Raw genomic sequence first — 25,556 nt, forward strand, 5'->3', positions numbered from 1 at the left:
GACTCCCTTCCCCCCAAAATACACAACATCCAGTTCAAGCAGAGTTAGGAATTACGATCCATAAATGTATGCCAAGTTAAAACTGCTGGGTTGGGGATGAATTATTTCCTTTGCCAGACACATCAGTATAAAAGACAAAACAAAACACTTTTCCAATCATAAAAGATAATTTTTACTTATCAGAACTGAAATTCCTGCCTTGAGTTACTGGAAACCAAGTCCAACTTTACTAAAAGCAATAGAACTGCAATTACTCAGACCAGATACCAGAGTGAGGTGACCGCTCCAAATAAAGCTAGCAACCCACTGACCAAATGCCTGGTTAGTAATCAATCAGCCACTAGGCCTGATGAGCCCACATTTTTGTTTAAATACTTGATTTTGATTGCAAGTTTATGACAGCGAGGGGATAGCAGAGGAAGCAGAGAGTTCCATATAGGCAGGGGAGGGCAGGATGGGGAGGGGGATCACAGACAGAGGGCAGGAAGCTGAGGCTGGTTGGCACGCCAGGAGGCTTCCCTGCAACAGGCTCTCAAACTTCAGTCAAATTTCTTTTATTAACCCTTTCGCGAGACCTATAGCAAGTGCCATTTCCCTTTTTTACTACACAAATAAATAAGTTGCTTCCCCCACCCTTTCCTTTGCATTTCTTATCCAGATCATTTCTCAGCTTTGGTATCCTTCGCTCTTACCACATTTTTCCATTCCTCCGTCCGTTCTCTAACTCCCCAGTTATCCTCAGTCTCTCTGCGTCTCGTCTCCTGCCACTGCCATGTACGATGCTTTCCTCCTGAAACTACTGCCACTAGCAACCAAGCACTGAAACTGAGCGCATCCAGGCTCTGTCAGCAGCTCGGCTTTATCTGGGTGGCTCTGGCAGCCAGCAGAGACAGCAGCCTCTAACGGTGGCCAGAAGGAAAACTTCTGCTCACAGGATGAATATCTGTGTTTGCCTTCAAAGCCGGAGGCCAACGTGGGAGAGCAGAGGGGCAGAGAATGAGAAAAAAGGAGGTGTAGGTAGCTGTGGGGTGTTGTGGGAGGAAGGTGTTGGGATAAAGAAATGGGAAAGGAAAACAAAACCCTGTAAAGTCTGAGATGAATGAAGAAGGCACCAGGAAGCTGCAAAGCTCCTCCCAGCTTCAGGCTGCTCTGCAGGTAGTGGAAGATGCCCCAGGCCAGGCTCTGTAGGTGTGGTAGAGGGCAGGGACATCTCCACAGCCCTCACTTACCCTCCGAGCCCTCCGGTTTGGCTGGCTCCAGCACCATGCGGGGGTTCGAGGCCTGGCGTTGCACAGCCTCCAGTGCTGCCTTGGCGAGTCCAGCCCAGGGAAGGACGAGGTGCTTCCTTGGGTCCAAGATATGCTTTGGCTGCTAAATACACCAAACTACTTGGTTATTCCTCACCCGTGGTTAAAATCCTCCCAACTGACACTAGCGCTGTCTGAAGCATATTCAGGTTTGTGCAGGAAAACCAGTTACAACAGATAACCCAGAAGGCAATTCCACATTCGTTTTTTTTACAAGCACTTTTCATCTTTGGCGCTCAAAGTGCTTTGCAAATATGAACTCGTTTAAGCTTCACAACAAGCCCCGTGAGGCAAAGATAATGATCACTATACCCATTTTACAAATGGAGAAACTTTAGCACAAAAGAAGAAAAGTGTTACCACAGATCAGGCGTAGCAAGTTGAGAACAAAACTACGCAGTCCTGCCTCCCAGGCGCTTGCACTAACAAGTAGAAAACACTCCCTTCCGCTCGGGTTTGATTAAGAAGAGCTATTCCAAACAAAGGTGTAGCATTAAAAAAAAAATGAAAGGGAAGAAAACGTGTACTTCAAGTTCTGTAGGAAACTTCAGGAGCTTCAGAATGTAAGTCCTATTAGGCTACACACTTTGAGTAAGCGAAAAAAAAATAATCTTGCTTCTTGCAGTGACATGACTCAGAGTAACATGCAGAATGGCACAATGTAAACAACACATCCGAACAAAATACTCACACATATTGCAAGGTTGATATTAAAACCTGCATGCCATGGGGAAATAAATGTAAGCCCCCTGTTCTAACTTCTATAGTAAAAGCGAAATGAGGAATGTAGCAACAGAGATCAGGAATGGTTAGGAAATACAGTTTGGCTAAAGCCTGAAAGTCCAAGTGTTTATTCAAACTGCAGCTGAGAGTTTTGACAGTGCATGAAATGACAGACTGTCTGTCTCACCATGTATTAGCATTTCTGGGATTAGCTGTCAGAAGCAAAAAAGCCAACCAAGCTTTTTCTTCAAAGTTTTTGAATCAGACCTTTGCTGTTTATAAGGAACCTTTTTTTTTTTTTTTTTAAATGAGAACCTAAGTCTTTTCCCTGTTTATCCGAAATCTTATTTTCAGATTCAGTGGGAATTGAAAGAAATGAAAAATTCAGCAGAACCCCAGAGGGTTACACCTGTTGAGTATAGGAACAGATGTGAAATATTTTTTTCCTTGACTAATGCCAGACTCCACAGAGAACTGACGATTTCTAAGGTATATAACCGCAGAGGGCTTCTTACACAAGACAAATTATCACTGAGCTATTTAAATTTGTAACTGCAGTAGAAGTGCAAACATGTTGATGAAATAATCACTTGGATTTGGCTGCACAGTTCTGTTCTGCTGCTGCTGCAGCATGCTGGGGCTACTGAAATTTCTGGTGGGATAGCTGCTAAAGAAACTCCTGGCAAAGAGCCCTGTTGACTAATTCAGTACCACTGCATGAAACACCTCATGCAATTGGCATTATAAACCTGCAAGGTACCTACAGCCCTAATAACACGCTATTTTGCTTAAGTGTTATTCTCAAACAGTGGTTTCAGTTAGTGGAAGACAGCTCAGAAACTTACTGGGGGAAGAAACCGATCCAAAAAAAAAAAAAAACCTACAAAAATGTCCATCGTTATTTTCTATAAAGAGGCTATTAAAATTCACCAGTTATTCACAAGCCAGAGAAAAGCCATGGCTTTACTTCCTATTAAATTATATTTCATTTACCTGAGAATTCATCTGTCAAAACATCATTTCCCAATCCTTTCTTGCATGGCATAAGAGATTTTTCTGCAGCCTATCAAATTATTTTCAAAGTAGAAAAAGCAGAAGTACAGTCAAATTCACAGACATATTGGGTCTCTGAAATACTGAATAAGGAATGCAAACTTCATGTAGGAAAAAAAAAGAAAGAAAAAGAAGGATTCAGCAAAAGAAAAGTGAAGTGGTGAAAACAGCTGAAAGGAGAATTAAATGGTAACACATTCCATTGTCGAAAAGAAGTATAGGTTGGTAATTTAAAACAAGAGTCATTGTAAGCCACTTAAAATATATATATATATATGAAAATTCAATTTTGGTTTTGTGACCTGCCTTTTTTATATAGATCCCCTGTGATAATTCATTCTTTTATATCATAGTAGCTCAAAAAACAATATGCACAGATACACTGACAAACACAGTTAATAAGATCAAACTTCCTAACACAAACCAGGACAGGGTGAGCAGTCAATAATTCATGATCTAATTGATGACTGTCTGCAAGGCAAGCATGTTTTGCCTAATGGGGTGAATGTCTCTTTATTAACTTACTACTAAATTATGTACTGGACTAATAACATTGTCAGAGGCCTGTAAACAGTGCAGATATGAATCAGTGTTTTGTGGCAGTACTGTAATTGTAATAACATCCTGAACAAGCTTTATGCCATTGCAATGTGCATAGACCTGGTACTGATAGGCTTAATTCAAGATCAAAAGTTAACAGGGACTTAGGCAGTGAATCACAAGGAAGACACACTTCTGTTTTGATATATAATGACGGTGAAATAAAGCCAGTTGCCCAAGCTGGATTAGAGACACACTTGTAAAGAACATGATCCCTCCTGGGAACAGCTCTTCACATTAATCTGAAAAAGCTCCTAATTTTTTCCTATTCTCATTCCCAATTCATTTCTCAGTAAGCAGTCTAGAGCTACAAACGGATACCAACAGGTAACAACTGTGTGCCTGCTGCTGCTGGAGGGATTGAGGTTTCAGACTTTTCATCAGAGGTGAAGTACTGTCATTGCAGCCTGTGGGGCAAAGACCGAAGGGGGGTCTTTTATCAAATCACTTCCCAACTGGGGCCTTGCTTCTGTTCCCTCTTCTCCATTTCTTTTTCCCTTTGAGTTTCTCAGGCAAACTGGATGTAATTATACCAGTGTGCTTCTTAATTCTAATTTTAAAGTTTGAATGAATAGGATGAATTTGTAGTGTTTCCTCTTTGGTTCATCTTTAGTAAGATGGGGGGGGGGGGGGGGGAAGAGCTGACCAGAATGAAATCTTTGCCTTTAAATTCCCTTTTCTCAGTTTAATTTTTTATTATGAACAAAGTATGCATGAGAAAGAGGTTCCTCTCTTGCTACATATATCTAAGTAAATTATAACACTTCGACACTTCACAGTGGGTTAGTTGATAACTGAAGAGAACACAAATCTAATTTGTTAAAAACCTTTGCTGGTAGACATTTAACTGAAGCCTTAAGGCACAGAAATAGAAGAGAAGGAATCACTATTCTATTCCAAGCTTTCTGCCTGATTTACTGGATAACTAAGAGTAAGTTATTTAGGCTCTTGTCTCCAACAATTAGCATGTGTGCTACATTATTTGCCCACACCAGATCACCTTGAAAGCTAGGGAAAAATATCCACTGGGGCTGACTGTTATGATGATGGTAGAACAAGGCAGCATGCCTTAAAAATTCTGCAGTTAAATAATCCTAAACCCGCTGACAATCAGTAATTAGAGTAGTATCAGGAAAGACACATTTGCAAAGGAAAGACAAACACAGCACACCCTTAGTAGTTTTTAACCTACAGGATTCAGATGGCTGAGGGTACATGTGCTGTTCCTGATCAGTCTGCCAAAGGTAACTGGCAGTAGGTGTGCTTTTCTAAATGTGTTTAATTTCTTACAAATGCTCACAACCTTAAGGGAAAAAAAAAAAAAAAAAAAAAAAGAAAAAAAAGAAGTGTTCACAAATGGGAAGAGACTTGAAACCAGTTTCCTAGAAGAAAGAATGAATGAAATAGCTACAGGTCCAGGCAGCTTACCAGGGCAGGATGCCTGCGGGGACAACCACTTTCTTCCTTTGACTCATTCCTCTCATCAGCCCTCTTTCCTATTGAGTACATCTCAGGCTCAAATACCAAAATAACCTTTGGTACAACAGTATCCCTTGAAATGCAAGCCCAAGGCTGTCCATATCAATCTCACAGTCCTGCAAATAAACTCTTTCATATTCAATCACATTAGCAGTAACAATGTGATCTTTGAACCACAGGTTCCATAAGATTCCCTAGGCCACAAGATTGGTACAAAATATAAGATTTCAACCCAGGCTGTATCCCAGATTTTTTTGTTTTCTACATTCCAAGACCTTTTAAAATTCATATTTCCAAATTTCCTTCACAAAATGGAAAAGTGCTTTTTCTGAATCTGGAAGCAATGGGTCAAGAATTCATATCTATTCATTCCTGCAGACAGACTTCTGAGAAAAATAACTCCACCATAAGACCAGAAAAAGACTGTGATAAACTATAAATAGATTTTATTTTATTTATTTATTTTACTTAAAATTGTTTCAGTTTATGACTACTGGAAAAAAAATATATTTGGGGTGTCTTTGCTCTTTATACTTGTCCATAATTGACAGCTTTTCATCATTCTTTTACTAGCTCTTATTTTAATCAAGTTTTACCAGCACACTGCTTCTAGTTCCGTTAACTGATCACTCATGTTTTCACAGAGTATGGTGAATTTTTTAAATGTATGCTGCATTTTAGAATCCAGAATATCACTTATGATCAATAACTGTCAATAGAAGGAATTGCTGAGATGATATATTGAAGTTCATTGTTTTATCTAGGCAATTGAGTCAACTACTATATTTTTTCCCCAACACATAGTCAAATAAAACTAAAAAAAAAAGGCACTGAGACATAAACTGATGCAATTCTCTTTCTTTCAGATAGGAAAAGTCTAAATTCAGACCTTCTTTATTAAAATGTAGATGCTTGCCCATGGAAGACTGACTTTTGTAAGAGACAGAAGAAGCAGCTTTTATGCATCAGAAGTTTTAAAAAATCAAACTGCTGAGAGAAATTCTCCTTCAACTTCGACAGTGGGAATGTTTGCTACTCCTGGAGCTTTTAGATTTTGTCTGTCACTGACTTGAAAATCAAAGCTTCAAATAACCATGGTATGCAGCATTCAGCAAAAACTAATTTTCAGTTATTCCCAAGACTATTATATTCACATTTACCTAAAGTAATCAAATCCAAAAGTAATTATTTTGTATTCCGTGAAGTTATTTACCAAAAGAAACCAGAAAAGAAGGAAGTTTCCTCTGCAATATATGGACATCACAGAAGATTCCACAACTTTGTATTTTGGAAGATTAGGGGTCTGTGCCAGTGTACTTACCTAAAATGTTCTCTACAGTCTGAATTGTGCAGTGCATTGTCTGTTTTACTAGCTGTAGAAGTCAGCGTATTTCAGAGAGGATAGTATGAAAAATAGTATGTATTAATATTTGAAAGTTCAAGAAATCTTACAAATCTAGTAATGTTTTATTAAAATGAATGTAGCCTAAAGTGGCTGATAACTTTTACTGTTAAATATTGCTGTAAAGATATATGGGCCATGAAGAGATACAAACCCACACTATGCATTGTACCTACTGTCAATAAAAGTAGTGCTCCCCAAAACTAAACAAAACCAAAACAACAGCAACAAAAACAAACAAACACCATAAACAAAAAACAACAGAAAAGTAGAAATTTATTTACCTTTGTTCCACTCTCACAATCAGGTTTTATATATAAATACAATCTACAGAATCAGAGAGTAATTCAGGCTGGAAAAGACCTCTGGAGGACATCTAGTTCAACCTTTGAATTGAAAAGTTAAATCCCATTGCTCAGGGTTTTGTCCAGACAAACTTTGGAACCATCTAAAGACAGAGATCCCACAACCTTGCTGAACCACCACTTACAATGCCTCACTAAACTACCCTCATTAAAGAAAAAAACTCCCACCACCACCATCTCACACCCATCTTGCATTTCCCTTGTTGCAACATTTGACTGTTGCCTCTAGTGCTTCCTCTCAACTGTCCTCCATGCTGGCCTTCATCACTACCACAGCACACTGATGACTCAGGTGCAAATTAGAGAATCACAGTACCATTTAGTTTGGAAAGCACCTCTTGAGATCATTTCATCCAGCCCTTCCTGCTGAAGCAGGGTTAGCTTGAGCAGGTTGTCCAGAAACATGACTGGTCAGGGTTTGAATACCTCCAAGGATGCAGACTCCATAATTTCTCCGGGCAATTTGTCCCACTGCTTGACCACTGTCACAGTAAAAAAAAAAAAAAAAGTACTGTCTTGTGCTCAGACGGAATTTCACGTTTTAATTAATCTATTTATTATTTTCATTTTGTGTCCATTGCTTCTTGACCTGGGCTCTATGCAGAAGAGTAAGGCTCTGTCATCTTCCTTCCCTCCCTCATTGTCACAGTTATAAATATAAACTGCCCACCAGGACCCCCAGGTCTTCCCTGCAAAGCTGTTTTCCACAATGCCAAGCCCCCACCCTCTACCACGACTGTTACTCCTTCCCAGCTTCAGGAGGTTGTGTTTGCTTTTGTTGGACTTTGATGAAGCTACTATCTACTCTTCTGCTTGTCAGTCCATACATACATGTAAAAGATTTGCCAGGGTCTGCAGCATTAAGTCCATTTCTTGAAGGTCGCTTTCAGAATCTCTCTATTTGAGGAACTTCACTGAGCACAATTACATAAAAGGGACTTTATATAAGATGCAGTAAAAGTGATTTTACAGGCTTTTATGATTTAAGAAAAGGCAGTAGATTTAGAAGCCAGTCCAAACAGTCCACAATACTATATAATATACAGTAATTGCAGGCAGAGTCCGAGGCAAAAGTGGACACCGAAAGTATATATATATATTTTCTGTAAATAAACACCAATCCCCCTTTCTCAGGGATTCAAATAGGACTTCTGCTAGGTACGTGGATTATCGCCTTTCTCGATGGATGTTACTGCATGTCATTGAGCTGCTGTTCCTACTGAGTGGCCTTAGCTGATAAACTTGCCATTAAGTAAAATTATTTGTTATGTAAGTCAGCAGAAGCTGCCCCAGGATAGCTCTTCTCTTCAGTGGCATATTGGTAAAGATCACTGATACATACATTTTCAGGTGTTCCTAAGACATGACAGGATTGTTTCCTTGCTAGCATTGTAGCGAAGTGAAACTCACTTAGCAGATAAAACAAGGAAAGGAGGAATCTTCCCCTAGGAAAAACATTGTGAAATAAAATAAAATCTCGCCATCCCAAACCTTTTAAACATGGAGTTTATATGCAAGTAGCTCTCTTGCATTCCAGACAGAAACTTTTCTTGGAAATCATGGTGAGGTCTTTTGAATGACTTCTGCCCTTACACTGTAAAATATTGAAAAAAAAAAAAAAGTTCTATAACAGTGTGTCTGTTCAGCTTGTGTTTGAGTGTAAGATTGGGAAAGCCAAGTACAAATTCACGTGTACTACACAAATTTTGAAGAGCCTTTGGGAAACTGAGGCAGGAAAAAAACGCCTTTTGAGTTCTGAGTACAATACAGAGTTACTGGGAAGAAATTCCAGGTACTCTGTATCCCAGATACTCTATCTGGAATTGATACTGTGTGATATTCAGCTAAAAAATTAAGATTTTATTGAGTGTAAAACCCACAGGATTAAGTCAATCCATTTTCCTAATGGTAGTTTTTAGAGACATATTTTTAATATGCCTACAGTTTTACTTGAAGTTAAAAAGTTCTGCTGATTGAATTTGATCTAATTGCATTCGGATATTCTGTACTAACGAGAGAAGAATTTGGTGTAAATGAGTTCTGTTTACAAAAGAGAAGAGCAAAAATACCAAGCCGAATATATGTTTATCAAATATTTTTACTACTGTGGTTAAATTTGAATTATAACATTTCACTTCAAAATGCTAACAAATACTGTACTCTAAGACTATAATAATAGTCTTAGTAATAAGATAAACTTTTATTACAAAACACAAAGCTTTCCAGGTCTAATCTTAGTATGGATTAATGAATTGCATTAGTACAATATCTTTTGTGGATTTAGAAGGTCTTCTTAAGACTTACAACACAGTAATTACCAAATAACCATGAGTTCAATTTACACTAGTTAATTAGTAAAGCAATGAATTACAAAATACTTGATTTCATATAAAGATAGTAAGACAAAAAAAACCAACAATGACATGTGTCTTCTTAATAGCTTAAACCAGAACAGCTTCCAAAAGTAATAAAAACTCTACTAAAAAGATATTATTATTTTTTGAAAGGAATTCTTTCTTATTTGTGGTAAAGTTTAAGACCCCCTATGTTGTTTGTCATGTCATATTTGATAGCGTGATTTCCAAACATGTGCTTCCTGAGCCTGTTTTGCATGAAGCCCATCTGGCCCAAAGCAGACCCTTACAGTATAGATCACTGTAGCTGAGCTACTTGAATGCTCTTTTAAGATGTGATTCTTCTATCGTAGACGTTGACTTTAGCATGTGATGTATGACAAAATAGAAATGCCTAGGTTTTTCTTCACTGACTGTTAGGGGACTCTAAAATGATTAGTTTAGATGTAGATTGCTGCACCTTAGTCATAAAGTTACATGAGATTATTTCTCCTCTCTTTGTCTGCAATCTTATTTATATCATACACTCTTCAGGCACTGCCAACCACCCTGACTCCTTATCACTGTAACAGCAAAAGTAACATTATTTTCCTAAAAGGAATTACTAACCTAACATATGAAATATTCAAAGCTTCCTCTAAAAACTGACCAATTCCTCATACTTTTATTTTTGAATTAAAGGACAAGGCTTTCCAAAAATGTTTCTGTTACCATCTGGTCACATTTCATGGATTTTAGGCCATCTGTTTTTTGGCAAAGACTCCTAGAGGTCAGGTTCCAGTGCTGAGATCCCGAAAACTTCAGAATTTTATCCAAAGTCTTTCCAGCTAAATTGCCTTTTTGCAGCATCAGCAGGCTTCTCAACTGACATATGATTGCCAGTCTCTGTGACAGACAGAAACCTTTCTGAGTTAAGTCTGTAAGGAAAGAGAAGCACAAGTACTTTTGTGGTACATCTTGTTTAAGACACGCACTACAATGTATCTGGGTACCACAATTTTCAAGTGATCTATGTGTTTACCTCAGGAGCTACAGCAAAAGAATACTCTGGAGGTGACTCAAAATACAGAACAGAGCCATTGCATCCTGACAGAGACAAAAAGAAAAAAAAAGTTTGGAAATGCAGATAAGCATACCTCACTGCTGCAGTCAAACAACAGGGAGCATCTACAAATAGCTACGGCTACTTAGGAATGGCTCTGCAGTTTGGGAAGTGTTGATAGCCTTAATATATAACATGAAAGCGTAGCTCTTCAGTCATGAACATATAGTGATCAAGCAGAGAAGACTTTCTTTTTGATAATGACTTTTTCCTCCTCCTGTCCCCATCTCTCCTCTTGTACTAAATGAAATGACTGGTACAAAGATGGAGGTGGAACCAGCAAATGCCCCTTTATACAGGGCTTAACTAACCTTATCCCTTAACTAACTTTATTAGTATTTAAGCTACTTAAAGCAGTTTTCCTACATTAGCAGAAAGGAGACTCTAGTCATGTCATTTACTCCCCCTGACCACATGAAAGACCCAGTTCACACTGGACTCTTAGAGGACAGTTTATAATAATGTAGCATTTTGTTTCCAAACATCTCTAGACAGTTTTTACCTGAGTCTTCCATCCTCTGCTGCAGCTCCTCCTGGTATAATCTTAGTTATGAATATCCCAGGATCATCCCCAATGTGTGGGTTATCTGTTCCTCCAGCAATACTGAACCCCAGGCCAGAATTCCCCTGAAAAAGTAAAGAAAAGAAAATGCATCACCAGATGCTGGATTTCTACAGAACTTACCTGCAGTGCACAAGCAAAGTATCCTTGCTTCTTAAAGAGAGCATTTTATTTGGCAACACCATACTTTCAGGTGGGTGACTCAGCCAGAAAAAAAAAGAAAAATAATTGTCAGTTAAAGAACAGAAGCTGCAAACACAAAGAACTCCCAGAGTTAATGGCAGAGTTAATGGATGCTTCTGCAGAAACAGGATTTGACCTAAATTTGTTTTCAAAAGCAGTCACATAAATTAGCATCTGAACTCCAATATGAATTTATCCAAGTCAATGAGAGCTAGAGGCTAAAAACACTTCAGAGCTTTAAAAAGATGTTTAAAAAGCCCTTCATTTATAAATGGAAACAGTGAGTAACATTTAGCTCTGAAATATTTTAGTACATCATTTTCTGTTGAAAAGAGATCGTTGTTCAGATTCATGTGCATTTATTTATTAAAAAAAACAACCCACAGTATGTCTTTCATCCTACTGATTTGCTACGAGGAAATGTTTGAAATATTCATTATAAAGATCTATTCAATAATCCTATTTACTGCTACTGCTATTTATGACGATATCATGAGAAATAAGTTAGTATGCATGCACATACATACACACAAATGCAGCCATTATTTCTCACGTACAATTCTAACCAGCAATTCTAACCCATTTTTGGAAATACATTTAAGTTACTACACTTTTTCTATATAAATAAATATTAATCAGAGACATTCTTTTGAAATACAATAATACATTCGATGCAATACAATACTGGATGGAGTCTCCATCGTCCCAAAGTATTTTTACAATTAGGTATTTAGGCTTATCATAGTTGTACAGAACTATTGCTATTGCAAAATATGTCCAGTGTTGTGGTGCTGTGGATAAAATACATTCAGGGCACTGAAAGTATCTTTTTTTTTTTTTTCTTCACTGTAATTTCATGCAGCATCTCAGATTACTGGTAATTGCTTTTCATCACTGCTGCTTGTGGACAGATATCTCATTCAGTCCTAGTGATAAGAATTGCTACTAAAAACAGCAAATAGCACCTCTTTTGCTGTTGTCGTTTTGTTTTAAATATATATATATATTTGTTTTTAAACTGTAGTTCAGTTACTAGGTCAGGCATGTGTACTTTGTGTATGAAAATCTGCATGTTGCCTGTGTGCAGTGTGTCAAATTCTCAGTTCTGTTATCAGTATTCTACATTCGCAAATGATGCAGTTCTCATTACTCAGGAGATGTCCACAGAATCTGCAGCTCTGCTATCAGCATGTAATTGTGAATAAATTTTCAGTACTGAACTAATTTATAATCCAAGGAGAAAGATTTAGAATTACACGTATCTTAATGATGGTCAGGTAGCTATAATATGAAAAACATAACATTGTGTGTACATATAACACTTTCTCTATATTTTCTCTAGTGTTAATAAGTATCTCCAGGCCAGCATTATAAACCTATGACTTAATCTCTCTTTCATCATCGGGATCATCTCAGATTCAGGTTATTTTCTGTGCACTCAACTTAATCATACAGTGCACTCAACACCAACTTGCACTCTAAACAATATGATAAGAATAGTTTCCTGTAAGTTCTTCTATATGCCAAGTTGTTAATGAATTTAATCTTCCAACATATGAGAATGAAAAAAAAATGTATGCATATACACACTTCAGGAAGATTGGAACAAAAAACCTTAAAACAATGCTAAAACCAAGGACAAATTTCTAGAAGGTTTATTAGAATAAGCAGTATTTTATTTTTAAGAAAAAATAAGAAAAAATAATAAAAAATAAAACCATTAAAATAAAATTATTGGTTTTACTTAAACTCCAAAGAGATTTTATAAGTATGCAATAATCTCTGCTTCTGAACAGAGATTGATTTCCAAGTCCCCAAAACTTACTCTTGATGGGGAAAGAGAATGTCAGGGAGAAATATTCATATAATTTTTAGTTGAATTGGGAACACAAATGACTGTATCATAAGAAAAGAGAGTGCCTGTAGAGCTTTATAAACTCTCAAAGCTTGCCTGTTACGTGGGATGTGCTTACCTGCTACAGGTCTCCACATAAAGTTCATTAAAATTCTTACCAGGAAATAATTTTTCTGGAAAGGTTTCACACTTTCCCTGCACTCTCTTCCTCCTACCATACTCTTTTCCATTAACTTTTTAGAGGGAGAAAATACAACAATACCGACTGTAAACAGCAAACTGCTACAGGAGAATCAGTGCTAGCCCTTAGTATTTATCCATAATCTGCTATGCTGCAAGACTATTCTGATTCTGCCCCTTAGGAATAACATTTAAAAGAACAGGGCAGTGCTTCTCATTGGCACTTTTGTATCCAGAAAATTACAAGCAATTATTCAGGTTGCAGACCTTAACTTGATCAACAGGATATGCAAGCTGTCACACACTAGCTGGCTCAGCAGCTAGGTATATCCCTGCAAGGCTTTCCTACACCAGAAAGTGAGTTGCAAAAGTTAAGAGCAATTAAACTTTTTTTTTTGTTTTTCCTCCCCACTGTAGTTCTTAAAGAGTCTTCAATGGCTACATAGACAAATCTGTCTTTGCATGGGGGCATTTTAGATCACGGCCAACAAGGCTAAAAACATGCCTGCCATCACTCCTGGGTTACTGTCCTCTTAAGAGCCTTGGGTTGAAAAATAACAAATAATTAAAACTCTTCTATTTCAGTTCTGAGCAGCAATACTGATGTTTATGTTCCTCCCCTTTCCTCATGCTTTGCCCTGTCTTCCTAATTTACAGGTTCATCAGCATATGGTTCTTGTGATAAAAACTCATTGCAGTTAATGAGCTGTAACCCCAAGTATCAATTAAGCACTGTCTATTAGCACAACCATTCCTGAACCATTCTACAAGGGCTAGCTTCCCACCCTCTACTTTTTGCATCTTCTTTGTCCCCACCCCAGAAAAATAAAATATTTGTTCATTATCTTCACACCTTCCAAGCCTTTTCTAGGTGTATCTCTGTCTCCCAGCCATTTTGTGTTTACCAATTAAAACATGTACAGTCATTCAGCCCAAAACAACAGCTGAACCATCACTTAGCCACTTAGCATTTTCCACAGTGGTATATTCATGCTTTCTCTCACACTGACTCTCATGTTTGGGAGTGATTATAAATACCTGTCATGTTAATTCACTGTCTTCCCCCTATTCGAAGCATTATTTTTATTGGATGCTTACAAGTAACAAGGAGCTCAGAGCCTTGGTGTTTGTGCTGATAAATGGTTTAATAAGAACAAATAACAGCTGATACAGACAAAAGAGGTTTTTAGGCCTAAATATTCTAAATATTCTTGCTTTTTTGATAGAATGGTTTTAGCCAAAAATCCCACAACATATTTGGGGGACTAAAAACTCTGAACAAGTCTCAGACAGATGTACCAACTTCAATGACATAGCTCAAACATGATTATTCATATGCCTAAATATATGTTTCCAGACCCAAATCATTTTATGTTCCATTTATATTAGCTGAATTCTCTCTTGACCTAAATATATCCCTTTGTTCAAGTTCTCAATTGCTACTACTATAAAAACCTCATATAATTAGCTTCTGACTATACTGGGAAGACATGCATAAAATTACTCAGCAAAAGATGTACGTATATATAAATATATATATTTTTTAATTTCAGATTAGCTCCTTACTACCTTCCCCACCTCTTATTGCAAGGCCTCAGTCATGAGCACAGCCTGGCAAAAAGTGTAGCACCATACAACACATCCAGTTTGGCTCAAAGAATTACATTGCCTCAGTTTCTCAGTTTCTCTCTCTGCCCAACTTTACTTCTCAAACACAGAAACTTCTGTCAAACCATCAAATCAAAATAAATAAATAAAGAAATAAATCAAAATAAATAAATAAAACAAATAAAAAATACATAAATCAAAATAAATAAATAAAATAAAATCAAAATAATTTCTCTCCAGCCCAGCCTGAGAGGCCTCTTTCCTGTTCTCATCTGAAGGGATGAGAATCAATCCTTCTTAGGGTTTACTGCATAAGCCTACCTCCTTTGTGCCTTTCTCAGTCTGGGCTTTCCACCTCCATGAGGGTCAGCCAAGCTCTTTATAGCTCAGCCTGAGATCAGAAGAAACCTGGCCATAATTCTCCTGGCCCTGGAGGGGCAGACAACCTCTGCCAGAAACACAGTATCACTGTGGATGACTTGTGCTGTACCTTCTGCCAACGCTGAAAGGCAACACTTAGGGTCAGAATAAGATGATGGATGATTCACATGCCAGGGAAAGAAAACAAAACTTGCAAGTTCTGGCCAGTTTGAATCTCTCCCCTCAAGACTTGTTAAACTGCCAACATAAAGAACACAAAAATAAAATGAGAATCCCCAGCAGGTAATGTTTTTGGGTAGCCAGAAGGCCATGAGACCCATTCTTCTTCTTACTTAGCCTTCCATCTTGAGTTCTTCTCCTTTCATGAGCCACTGCGAGCAGCCATGCTGCATCTTTACAGGTTGCAGCATTTTTATTTTGTCACAGAGCAATCCTCAGAAGTGCTTCACACTGACTTCTGTGGAAATATTTGTGTTTCTACAAATGATCTTTTCCTTAATATGTCTCTTTTTTTTTTCTTTTTCTTATTCAGTCTGCCCCTTTGCATTAGAGCAGAGTTTGATTATGAATTATATAAAGTCATTTGATCTTTATTAATATCGCAGAAGAATAAATGCCCAAAACACAGAAATGAAATCAGATATGCACAACGACAGACTGAGTTCTTCCCTAAATAAGGGCCACGCGTTTTGTATTTTAGCATACTAAATAGGCATACCACAATTGTATATGGGTTGTTTTCCATTTTAATTTCATTTTTTTCATTATAATCCGTAAGATGACAGTAGAACTCAGTTTTTGACACCAGCTACAGAGAATCTTTCTGAATGACTTAATTACTTCAGTACTCCTGAAAGAACTTCTGAAAATGTTCTGAAGTGACATGATTTTGAAGCTCTCTGGCATTTAGGTTGGAAAAATAATAGACATGAACTGCACATTATTTACTTGACTGTTGCTGCAACCTCACCCTGTAGTGAAAGCATACTAAGACGCCTATTCCAGAGTCCATTAGTCCATCCAATACAGAATGAGGAACTGCATTTCCCAGAACAGATTCTAGAGGCTGAGAACTGTTTCAGGCTACAAGACATATTCCCACAGCCTCTATTCCTGAAATGATTGTCATGTTTGTGTTGTTATTATTATTATTATTATTGTTATTATTACTTACAGTTTTAAAGGAGCCATTTTGCTGTTAAGGAACATAAGTCAGATTCTATGAAATCTGTAATGTGCTGAACTAGGCAAATAGCAAACAAATAGAAATATGTAAACAAAACACTTGACACAAGCCTGCAAAGCTTTGCACTGGTTTAAAGGGGAGGCACTGCCAAGTAAGGATGTCAGGTCCTCTGTACAAGTTTTTCCTGCTTCTCAGCAAATTTATATCCAAACACAGCATCACAGAAATGTATGATGACTCTTCCACTAGGCCCTCAGAAATGCTGCTTATCAGTACAGAGGAAATACAGGGGTCAGAGCACACGGTGGTGGAAAAAGCATTCAATCTGTTCATGGGACCATGTAAAAGAGAATCAAAACTCTTGACTCTTGCTAACTTTGTGATCATGCGCTTGTTGCTGTTTCTTTGGGGGAAGTTTTATTGATTGGAGAAAGGAGAGAAGAAGAGAGGAAAAGGAAAAAGGAAAGGCCAATAATAATATACATATGCAAAGTGCTGCGAAGTTTTGAATGAAAATGATAGGGCAAAAAATGGCTAATTACAGAATAAATAACTCGATCTGATTTGTAATCTTGCAATAATTGTTCTGTTTCCCTATAAAATTCTGAGACTTTAAAAAGAAAATCTTCTTTTGCCAAACCACATGTTCATAAGAAGCAGAATTTTATGTGTTAAAGAAAACATAACCAGGAACACACTGCCTAATTTGTTTATTCTTGACAGGATAAGTATTTCTAAGTTTCTCTCAGGATTTTTTTGTTTGTTTGTTTGTTTGTTTTTTCTTTTCCCTGCTGGCTTCCTACTTTTACTCTGACGTTCACAGACAAATATATGGAATACTCTTCTCTCTCACAGTTTTTACAGATGGCTTAAAGTATGAATTGCTGACTAAATTGGCAGGTTTTATCAGAGCAAGTTTAGTCAAGAGAAAGCTCACAAAACGATAGCTGACTCATTCCTAAACACATGCCTTTTTTTGTCTCCATTTATTACACCTTTAAAGGACCATATCAACTTTGTTATTTGACACTCCATAAAAAGTTGTCTGCTGAATTTAACAAAGAATGAGAAGTAGCCTTCAGTGTTTTAAGAGCACCAATGGCCTATAGGGTTAGTAAACCCTTTCCTTTCCAACCAACGCTATTTTTCTCTCGTTTATGCAAAAATTTCAAAACACTTTAATATACAAATTTAAATTTTGTCCTCTGAAGTCAGTATCACATTTGACAGAATTTCAGAATTTGACATAGATACATCAAAATCCTAAAGCTTTTCAGCTTTGGTAGCTACATAAATTCATTCAAGGCACCTTCTCACTCTATGTAAGTACTGCACATTTTTCTGACTGTGATGTTGGCTAAGGAATTATTTATTTTTGTTAAAAAGGAGAAAGATTTTCTTGTTTTTCTTTTTTAAACAAGCAAATGTTGCTGCAAGGAAATGTTCATTCACAAACTACTCCTGAGACTATTTCAGGTGGTGGAAAAACTGTGGGAAACTCTGACAAATAACTTGAAAATTGACTTTTTATTTATTTTAATAAGCTGTATCACTCTGTACTCATTTTTAATTTTTACATTTCTATTTAAGTGCAGTCACATTTCTGAAGCCTTACAAAAAGTAAAATATGAAACTAATACTACAGCTGTTCAAAACAGTTTGGCTGGAATACTCAGAATTTTTTTTGTTGTGTCCAAAATTCATCTCTCACAGAGTACCTTTTTAATATCAAAACCAGATTTTACAAAATAATAGTACATGAATCCTGGCTAAGACTGCTGCCAGATTTGGTTCCACTTAGGGTTCTTTCCTCAGGGTACTTCAGTTTCAACTGAAATAAAAAAAAACAAAACACCTTCTCCCATGAGACAAAAGAATTAACACCTTGCATAAACCACATTCTCCCTTCTTTTACAGGATTAGGTTTCTCTCAGTACTACTCAGCAGTGTTGAGTAAGTGAAAGCTGAGAATAAACCAGCCTTACAAAACGGGGTGGTTGTTGTGTATTTGTAGCAAGAGACAGGGCAAATAAACAAACATTTAAGGACTGTGAGGACTAGTGTTAATCAAGAATCAATCAAGTTAATCAATCCCTTCAAATGAGACAAATGATTGAAAACTCTGATCGTAATTGATGGTCATGGGATGAATTGATACAAGCCAGGATTAGCTGTTGCTCTGAAATAGTCTTTGACATGCTTTCTCTTTTCCTCTGTACTACAGCAGATAAATTTACTTAGTTTGGCACCCAAGATAGTTATATGGAGTGACTACCATTGGCTATAACAAGCTTAAGAAGAGAGCAACCTTTGGAGATAGCTGAAAAGATCAGTGGATGCTAATTACGTCTCATTGGGTGCTTATTATGTCTGTAATGTCTGTAGATGTTGTTCAATTATATTTTTCTCCACAAAGTACTTCTCAACTGAAACATACAACTTCCCTTTATCCAACAGTGAAGTGATACAGGACTTTGTCTATCACTCAGCCATCAGGATGCAGATTATACTTAGCAGGGGTATTTCACCCATCAGCCAACAATGCCCAGTTCAACAGCACAAAGCCACAATGCAAACAACAGCTGAACAAGTTAATGTTTCATGCCAGAACAGGTGATTTGGTAATATGCAAAATACTTCCATCTAATACAGGATTTTGATAGAAAATATATATACAACGCTACTACTCAAGGTTCTAGGATTCTTATCTGGACTTCTCACAACCCAGCATTTACACTAACATTATTTTTATATTCTGAAGAAAGAGTTATACATGCTAAATTACCAGACCATTTCTTGCCATTCAGTATGTGATTGTTTAGCTATCTCCCATCCTAATACACCTTTCTAATCCTGCCAAACCTGGGGAACCTGATAGGTAAAAAGACTTAAATCATTTCAGCAGTTTTCAGTATTTGCACATTCCATCCTATACTGTACTTTTCTTCTACTATGTGTTTTATACAAAACTCAAGTTCTGAAAGCCTACACATCAAAGCCACTTTTCTGTCTCATTCAGAGAACAAGGATATTTGCATATTTATCTGAGTACTGTTGAACTCTTTTGTACTTTCAAATCTACTCAAGAGTAACATAATTCATGAAATTCTCACTTCTCCCACGTATGCTGGCATGCTCCCCAGAGTCAGAGTTTTGAGACTCCATAGTTATATTACGTTCCATATGGTACAGATTTTCATCCCTCACAGTGCCATTTGTTGTTTTCAAGCCCCTTATCAGGGTCGGCACATTCATTACAAAACCACAATACACACAACTACAACTGCCTCCTTCGTTTACTCTCACTTGTTATCAGTAGAGGAATATTGTTCTCTCAGCTCAGCCCAGGTGAAGTACAGCCTTCAGGAGGAAGAGTTTTGAAAAAGAAACAAAGGATTTTTATTTTTCATAATATGTGTGAAATGTACAGCTCTGTAGAACAGCAAATCTAGCAAATCAGCAAATGAAGCCACTACCAATAAATAAATAAATAAATAAAAGCTAGTGCATCCTATGTCAATCTTTGTATACAGACTGATACTGATGCAAAAAGATAGATATGAACTCTCTTCAGGTTTGGTTTTCAAGACCTAAGAATTTCAGACCTTCCTTTAAAGGGACATAAGGAAATAAGATTTTTTCCTTTAACTAAATGAAAAAAAAAAAGGCACTAAACCCACCAAATAGTAATAATAATAATAAAAGGAATCAGGAACTCCCTCTTCTAAGTTGAAAAAGCTTTAAATAATGGATACTGCTATATAAGATTTCCCCTATGACAAAGAAGAATGTCACCACCCCTCTTCTGTATCTCTACTAAGTGCACATTAACAGCTTCTGAGCTGTGACAAATGTGCATGCCTACTTTTTTTTTTTTTTCTTTCAATATGCTTCTTGTCCTACTTCAATATTCTGTGTAGGGATGTTTTTCCTCACCATCATGGGGGCATCATGACCTTGCCTATTCTCTCATACAGAAAAATAGGCACCATACATCCTCTTTTAGTTAGATGCATACAGTGAAAGCAAACAAATGTCACAGAAAACACAATCTGATGACTAGCTGAAAAGTAGTAGGGGAGAAAACTAAATATCAGAAAAGTTTTGTCAAAACACGGATGCACATTCTTTGGAAGAGCGGAACTCTGCTTCTAGGGAGTGAAAGGTTTCAGTTCACTTGAAAAAATCTTTGTTTTATTGTGTCACTCCAGGCTAGCACTAGACTTCTCATCAGCCATAACCTGAGAGCTTTCTGAACTCCCAGGACTCCACAATCAAAGTGAAAAAAGTCAGATCAAGGAAAGGAAAGCACTCACTAAGTGATAATAGTAACTAGACATAAGGAAAAATAGCAGTAAGAATAGAACACTAACAAGAATTGGAAGAATAGCAAAACTAGCTTTGAAAACTTTGACATGATCATCACTGAAGTTTTTACAATGCAATTACTTGCAAAAACTGAGGAAATTAAGGGTTGTTTAAATGCTTGTAAGCCTGTGACAGAGGTAGGCAGTCACGTTTGTACAAGGGCTTAGGAAACAAAAAAAATGAGTTTAGTGAAGCTATGGAAACCAACTAGGTTTCACCACATAGTGCTAGCAATTAAAAGGAAATGAAGTGAAGGAACTTAGTTCCTCTCTAAAGGATGACACACCTCTAATCCCATTCTGCTGATAATTCACTGCTATAGAAAGAGAAGTTGAAAACCCCAGTGGGTGTCTTGAGAGTATGTGGAAACCCAACACTTTTCTTGGTTAAACCACTTTGTAGCTTGAAGTCTTTTTGTTGAAAAACTGTTGTGTATCTAAATGGATTTACGTGCACAGATCGCTCTAGTAAGATAGCTCTGTAAAGTACTTGGGGAATTTGAGATACCTTGAATATGAAAGTTGCTGGAATAAGCCCAAGTTCTAAACTATTCTCTAAGCTACTGTTCTTTTCCTTTTGATTGTCATATCCACAAATATGAAATGAGTATATAGATTTGTTCTCACCTTCCAATTTAATTATTTTAGCATTTTTAACATATTATAGCCCAAAGATTTATTCTAGTGAAATACATATATGGTTAACCATCTAGATTAAAATTCTAGAATGTTTACATCCTTTACAAAATGTTGATAATCTTTTCTCTCTAACAATTATTCAATCCAGCATCAAAGGCAAAATAAATGAATGAGTAAAACTATTAATTTGCTTCTTTATGCAAAATCATGAACTTCAGGGCATGTAATCTGGAAGAAAAAGCAAAAGTATTAATGAACTAAAAGGCCCTTGAGGCTTTCAAGTTCAAGCACAAATCCTAGTGGCAAATGACTGAATATTCTTGCTGTTGCATCACTTACCTTGCCATCACTGCACTACTCTAGTGGCTATGCACACAGAGTTTAGCATTGACACAGCTTTTAATACAAATTAAAGCAAGCTTTTGAAATACTTTCCTATTTTGAGTAACACTTATGACTTTTGTTTCAGGTCCCATGATGCTCAACTGTAAGTTTCACTGAGAAGAAACACAAAGAACAAAAAATAACATAAAATGCAAGTCATTGTTTTTCAGAGATATAGATCTAAACCTTACATTTTTTCCCAACTTTGTCCTAATCCTATTTTAATGTAACATTTCATTTCAGTGAACATTTTGGTTTTTATTCTCAGCAAACTTGACCGTATATGACCCTAAGCAGTCCAGCATAGCTTCAGAAGTGTCTGCTTTTGAGCAGGATCTTAGACTAGATGACCTCCACAAATACCTTCCATCGTGAATTATTCTCGGCTTTTATTAAATTCTAGTGTCACAAATATTATATATTTTTTTCAAAATCCGCTTTCAAGCTTAGAATATTTTGGTCACTAAAAACTCCCTTCTGAATTTTATCTTAAAAATTATATGATAGTTAAACATTCTGCATGGCTGTGTACCTAAAAAAAGTCCTGTACCTTAAGTAACTTTCACACACTTCTTTGAAAGTAAGCAAGTTAGTTTTGTCACATGAGAAATGCACAGTAGCTATCCCTTTACGTTAGAAACATCAATTTTACGTGTGTCCCTCTGAAAGGAAGAAGTGAAGAGCAGTCTTTAACAAGGTGTCTGTCTGTAAAACCTAGTTAAAAACATTCCCGCTCTTCTAGAAATTGGTTGAGGTAAGATTCACTGTTCCTTTACTTGTATCAATACTTTCATGAAGCTTGGTTAGGTTATGAATACGTTTTGCATATATATATAAATAAATGTACAGAGTACAGTGCAACAGAACTAGACTGCTCTTCTGTACAATATTCCTATAATAACTTGTAATATCAGATATTATTTTTGTTGGAAATTCAAAGAAACTCTAAATTCTCATGTACTATTACAGATTCGTGTCATGGTAATGAATCATATTAAGTCATATTAAAAATAACTAGGATAAGTTAATAGCAATATTCAAGCTAAATAACATTATTTAAAAAGGAAAACTGTGGAAATAGAAAGTCCTCTCTTCCCCAGCTTTACAGATGCCACTTTTGCCTCTTTGAAGGTGGTAGGAAGAGAGGCTGAGGAACAGATGAGTCTAGACTGAGATTCCTACCATACAAATGAAAGTTAGATGAACTAGAATTTGGCCAAAATTCTTTTTAAGAAGAAAAGCAAAAGACAACCAAGTCTCAAAACCCCTAATCATTTCTACCTGGTATTAGACTCTCTATGGAAAGATCACAGCCTGAAATGCCTCTGGGTCGAGGCTATGTGGCTCACACATGTAAGCCTATTCAAGGGCAGTAATGACAAGTTTGACAAGTGGAATTTTCAGAAAAATCATCCTATTCATATTGCTGTCTGAGAAAATATCAGTATTTCAAAATAAGCAGCCACGCTATAAGTATATCCTTTTAAAACCCATCTTTTATCTGAATTCCTAACACATTATGTCTAGTTTACCTAGTATTAGCAGTAGTTTTCCTGTCACTAGAGGCCTATTTTTGCTGATTCATTTTAGGAGTAGCACTCTAAGAAGTTAACCTGAAATTCCTGTTGTTGGTATTTCTTCTGTGTTCCTGCAATGGATTCCACATACATTCCCCTGACAGTAAAATGCAAAATAAATGTATTTAATGCAAAAAGAAAAGCTAGAAGAATTAGCTCTTCAGAAAGGGAAAGAGCTTCTGTGTGTACACCTTAGCAATGCAAATGCAAATTTGAAATTTTACTTATAAAACACTCACTGAAAAATAAACAGTATGCTCCTGATACTACAGCCTTCTAAATTAACTTTACTTTTCAGTGGTACTGGATAAATTCAGAGAAAGAAGCAATTTCAGTAGAGAGAAGGAGATTACTAATTCTGCATTTGTAAGCATCTCTAGAAGTGAAACTTTCCCTCTCTCTTTTTTTTTTTTTTTTTTATTATAAGCATTCACATTAATTACTGTCATTTCAGGGCTTTTTAATTCCCATACCTCCTCCTAAAGAGGAGGCATTTCTCTTGCCCCCTTCAGAGCTACTGAACTGTAGTGGGTTTTGAAGCAGGGTACTGAACATCACTCAACTGACATCCTAGAATCCTCATGAATAACACCAGCAGAGTGCATTGACCTGTAAGAATGAGGTAAGATAAACATCTTTTTTGCATGATTGTACGTTTTTGGAAAAAAAAAAAAAAACAAAAGGTGGCATCCATTTTACCTGGTTTCCAAAATATGTTCAGTAGAACAACTTCAATTAGGGTAGGCACACTACATGCCCTCTATCTACACCGTATAGAAAGAGACACTTCTGCAGTGCAATTCATCAACATGCAAATTGGTGCAAGTCAAAATGTTTCACATACATTTATCAGTTGCAATCAACCTTCATTTAATAGTTTCTTAGTCCTGGCATGCAATTTGTGCTCTAAAATGAGAGAGAAAATTGAGGTAAGAAAGGGTGTTAAAAAGCAAGAAAGAGAGAAAATGAGATCAGAATAACCAGCAGCTCAGTGATGAAGAACTCATCGGAGCTGCCAAACCTGAACCAAAATACTGCTCTGGAACAGACACCACTAGGGCTTCCATTTCAAAGGAGTGCCTTAATCAACAGGCACACCATCTCTGATCTAATGAATATATAATTGTATATTCAAAGTGGAACAGGTCCAACAGGAGAAAGACACACCTCATCAAATCTAGGCATTCATCATAGACAAATTCCTGCTATACATCGGGCAGAAGAGGTATGTCAGCCCCATTTTCCCACACATTGGATAAGTATTTTTATCATGATTATGAATCCTTTCCCTGTCACTTTACATATTTCCCCCAAGGAAACTTATGAAAGGTATCAATTTTTTACCAGTGTGCAGTGGAGGCAGGAAAAAAATAGATAACTTTGTGATATAACATTTCACATCAAGCTCTCTTCCTGCTGTCAGTGGTATATGGGTAACTTGGTTGGCTTTTCCCAAGATTCCATCTGCAAATTCACTACAGAAATTGTATGTATAATCAAAAAAAAGATTTAACATAAGGAACTTGCATTGTTTGTACTCATGCATGTTAAATATTTATCTTTACATTTTCAGGTTTGTTTAAAACCTTATTCAAAGCACAAACATGGTTATTTTAAGCATCAAATATCTTTCCATTCCCATGTCTGATTATGAAAAGCATCAACTTAATCTGAAGACAAATATACATTAATGCATATGCCTCTTCTGCATACTTTGTCCTTATACTGTATAAAATCCAGACTCCATTGTGCATCACAATGTTATTTTGCTTGCCTAAGTATATACAAGTATAAATCTACTGCTAATAATGATAATACCCTAAAAAAACAAGGGGGTGACTGTGTTTTGTAGTTTAAGATTGTTCATTAATATTCTATAGCTAGCAAACAAATTATACAATCATTGTAATGTTATCTCCTTGTTAACAAATGTATGTGAAAGGCAAAAATCTATCAAAGAAAAACTGCAAGCATTGCATGGGATTAAGTTTTAGCATTTATTAAGGCTTGTCATCATCTACAAAGTCATCCAGGGAAAAAAAAATAAAATTGATCCATGTGTAAATTACAGACAGACGTTTGTTATCGACAAACTTGATATACACATACAGAATCAAAAGATTGTCTCCACTGACCAGAACTTTGGTCACACGAAGCATATAGGACATACTGGCATAGACTGTAATATTAGATTTGGCTAAAATATCCAAGGCATGCATAATGTTGTTTTATGCAAAATCTGGCACTCT

General features: G+C 36.6%; 1 protein-coding gene across 45 annotated transcripts in view; it reads right to left on the reverse strand.

The window, feature by feature from the left end:
- The window catches only part of DLG2 (discs large MAGUK scaffold protein 2), a 1,058,052-nt gene that overhangs the window by 337,647 nt on the left and 694,849 nt on the right, over window positions 1–25,556 (reverse strand). For 40 of the 45 annotated variants that reach the window (XM_083797000.1, XM_083796967.1, XM_083797009.1 and 37 more), the window contains one exon: window positions 10,888–11,012. In XM_083797000.1, the coding sequence (XP_083653126.1) occupies window positions 10,888–11,012 (125 nt within the window). Of the gene's footprint in view, window positions 1–692; window positions 1,208–1,229; window positions 1,694–10,887; window positions 11,013–13,103; window positions 15,031–15,094; window positions 24,601–25,556 lie in introns of those variants that run through there. The other 5 variants (XM_083797001.1, XM_083797004.1, XM_083797003.1 and 2 more) reach the window with 5 other exon arrangements.

The sequence above is a fragment of the Anser anser genome, assembly GCF_964211835.1.
Source record: "Anser anser genome assembly, chromosome: 1".
Lineage (NCBI taxonomy): Eukaryota > Metazoa > Chordata > Aves > Anseriformes > Anatidae > Anser > Anser anser.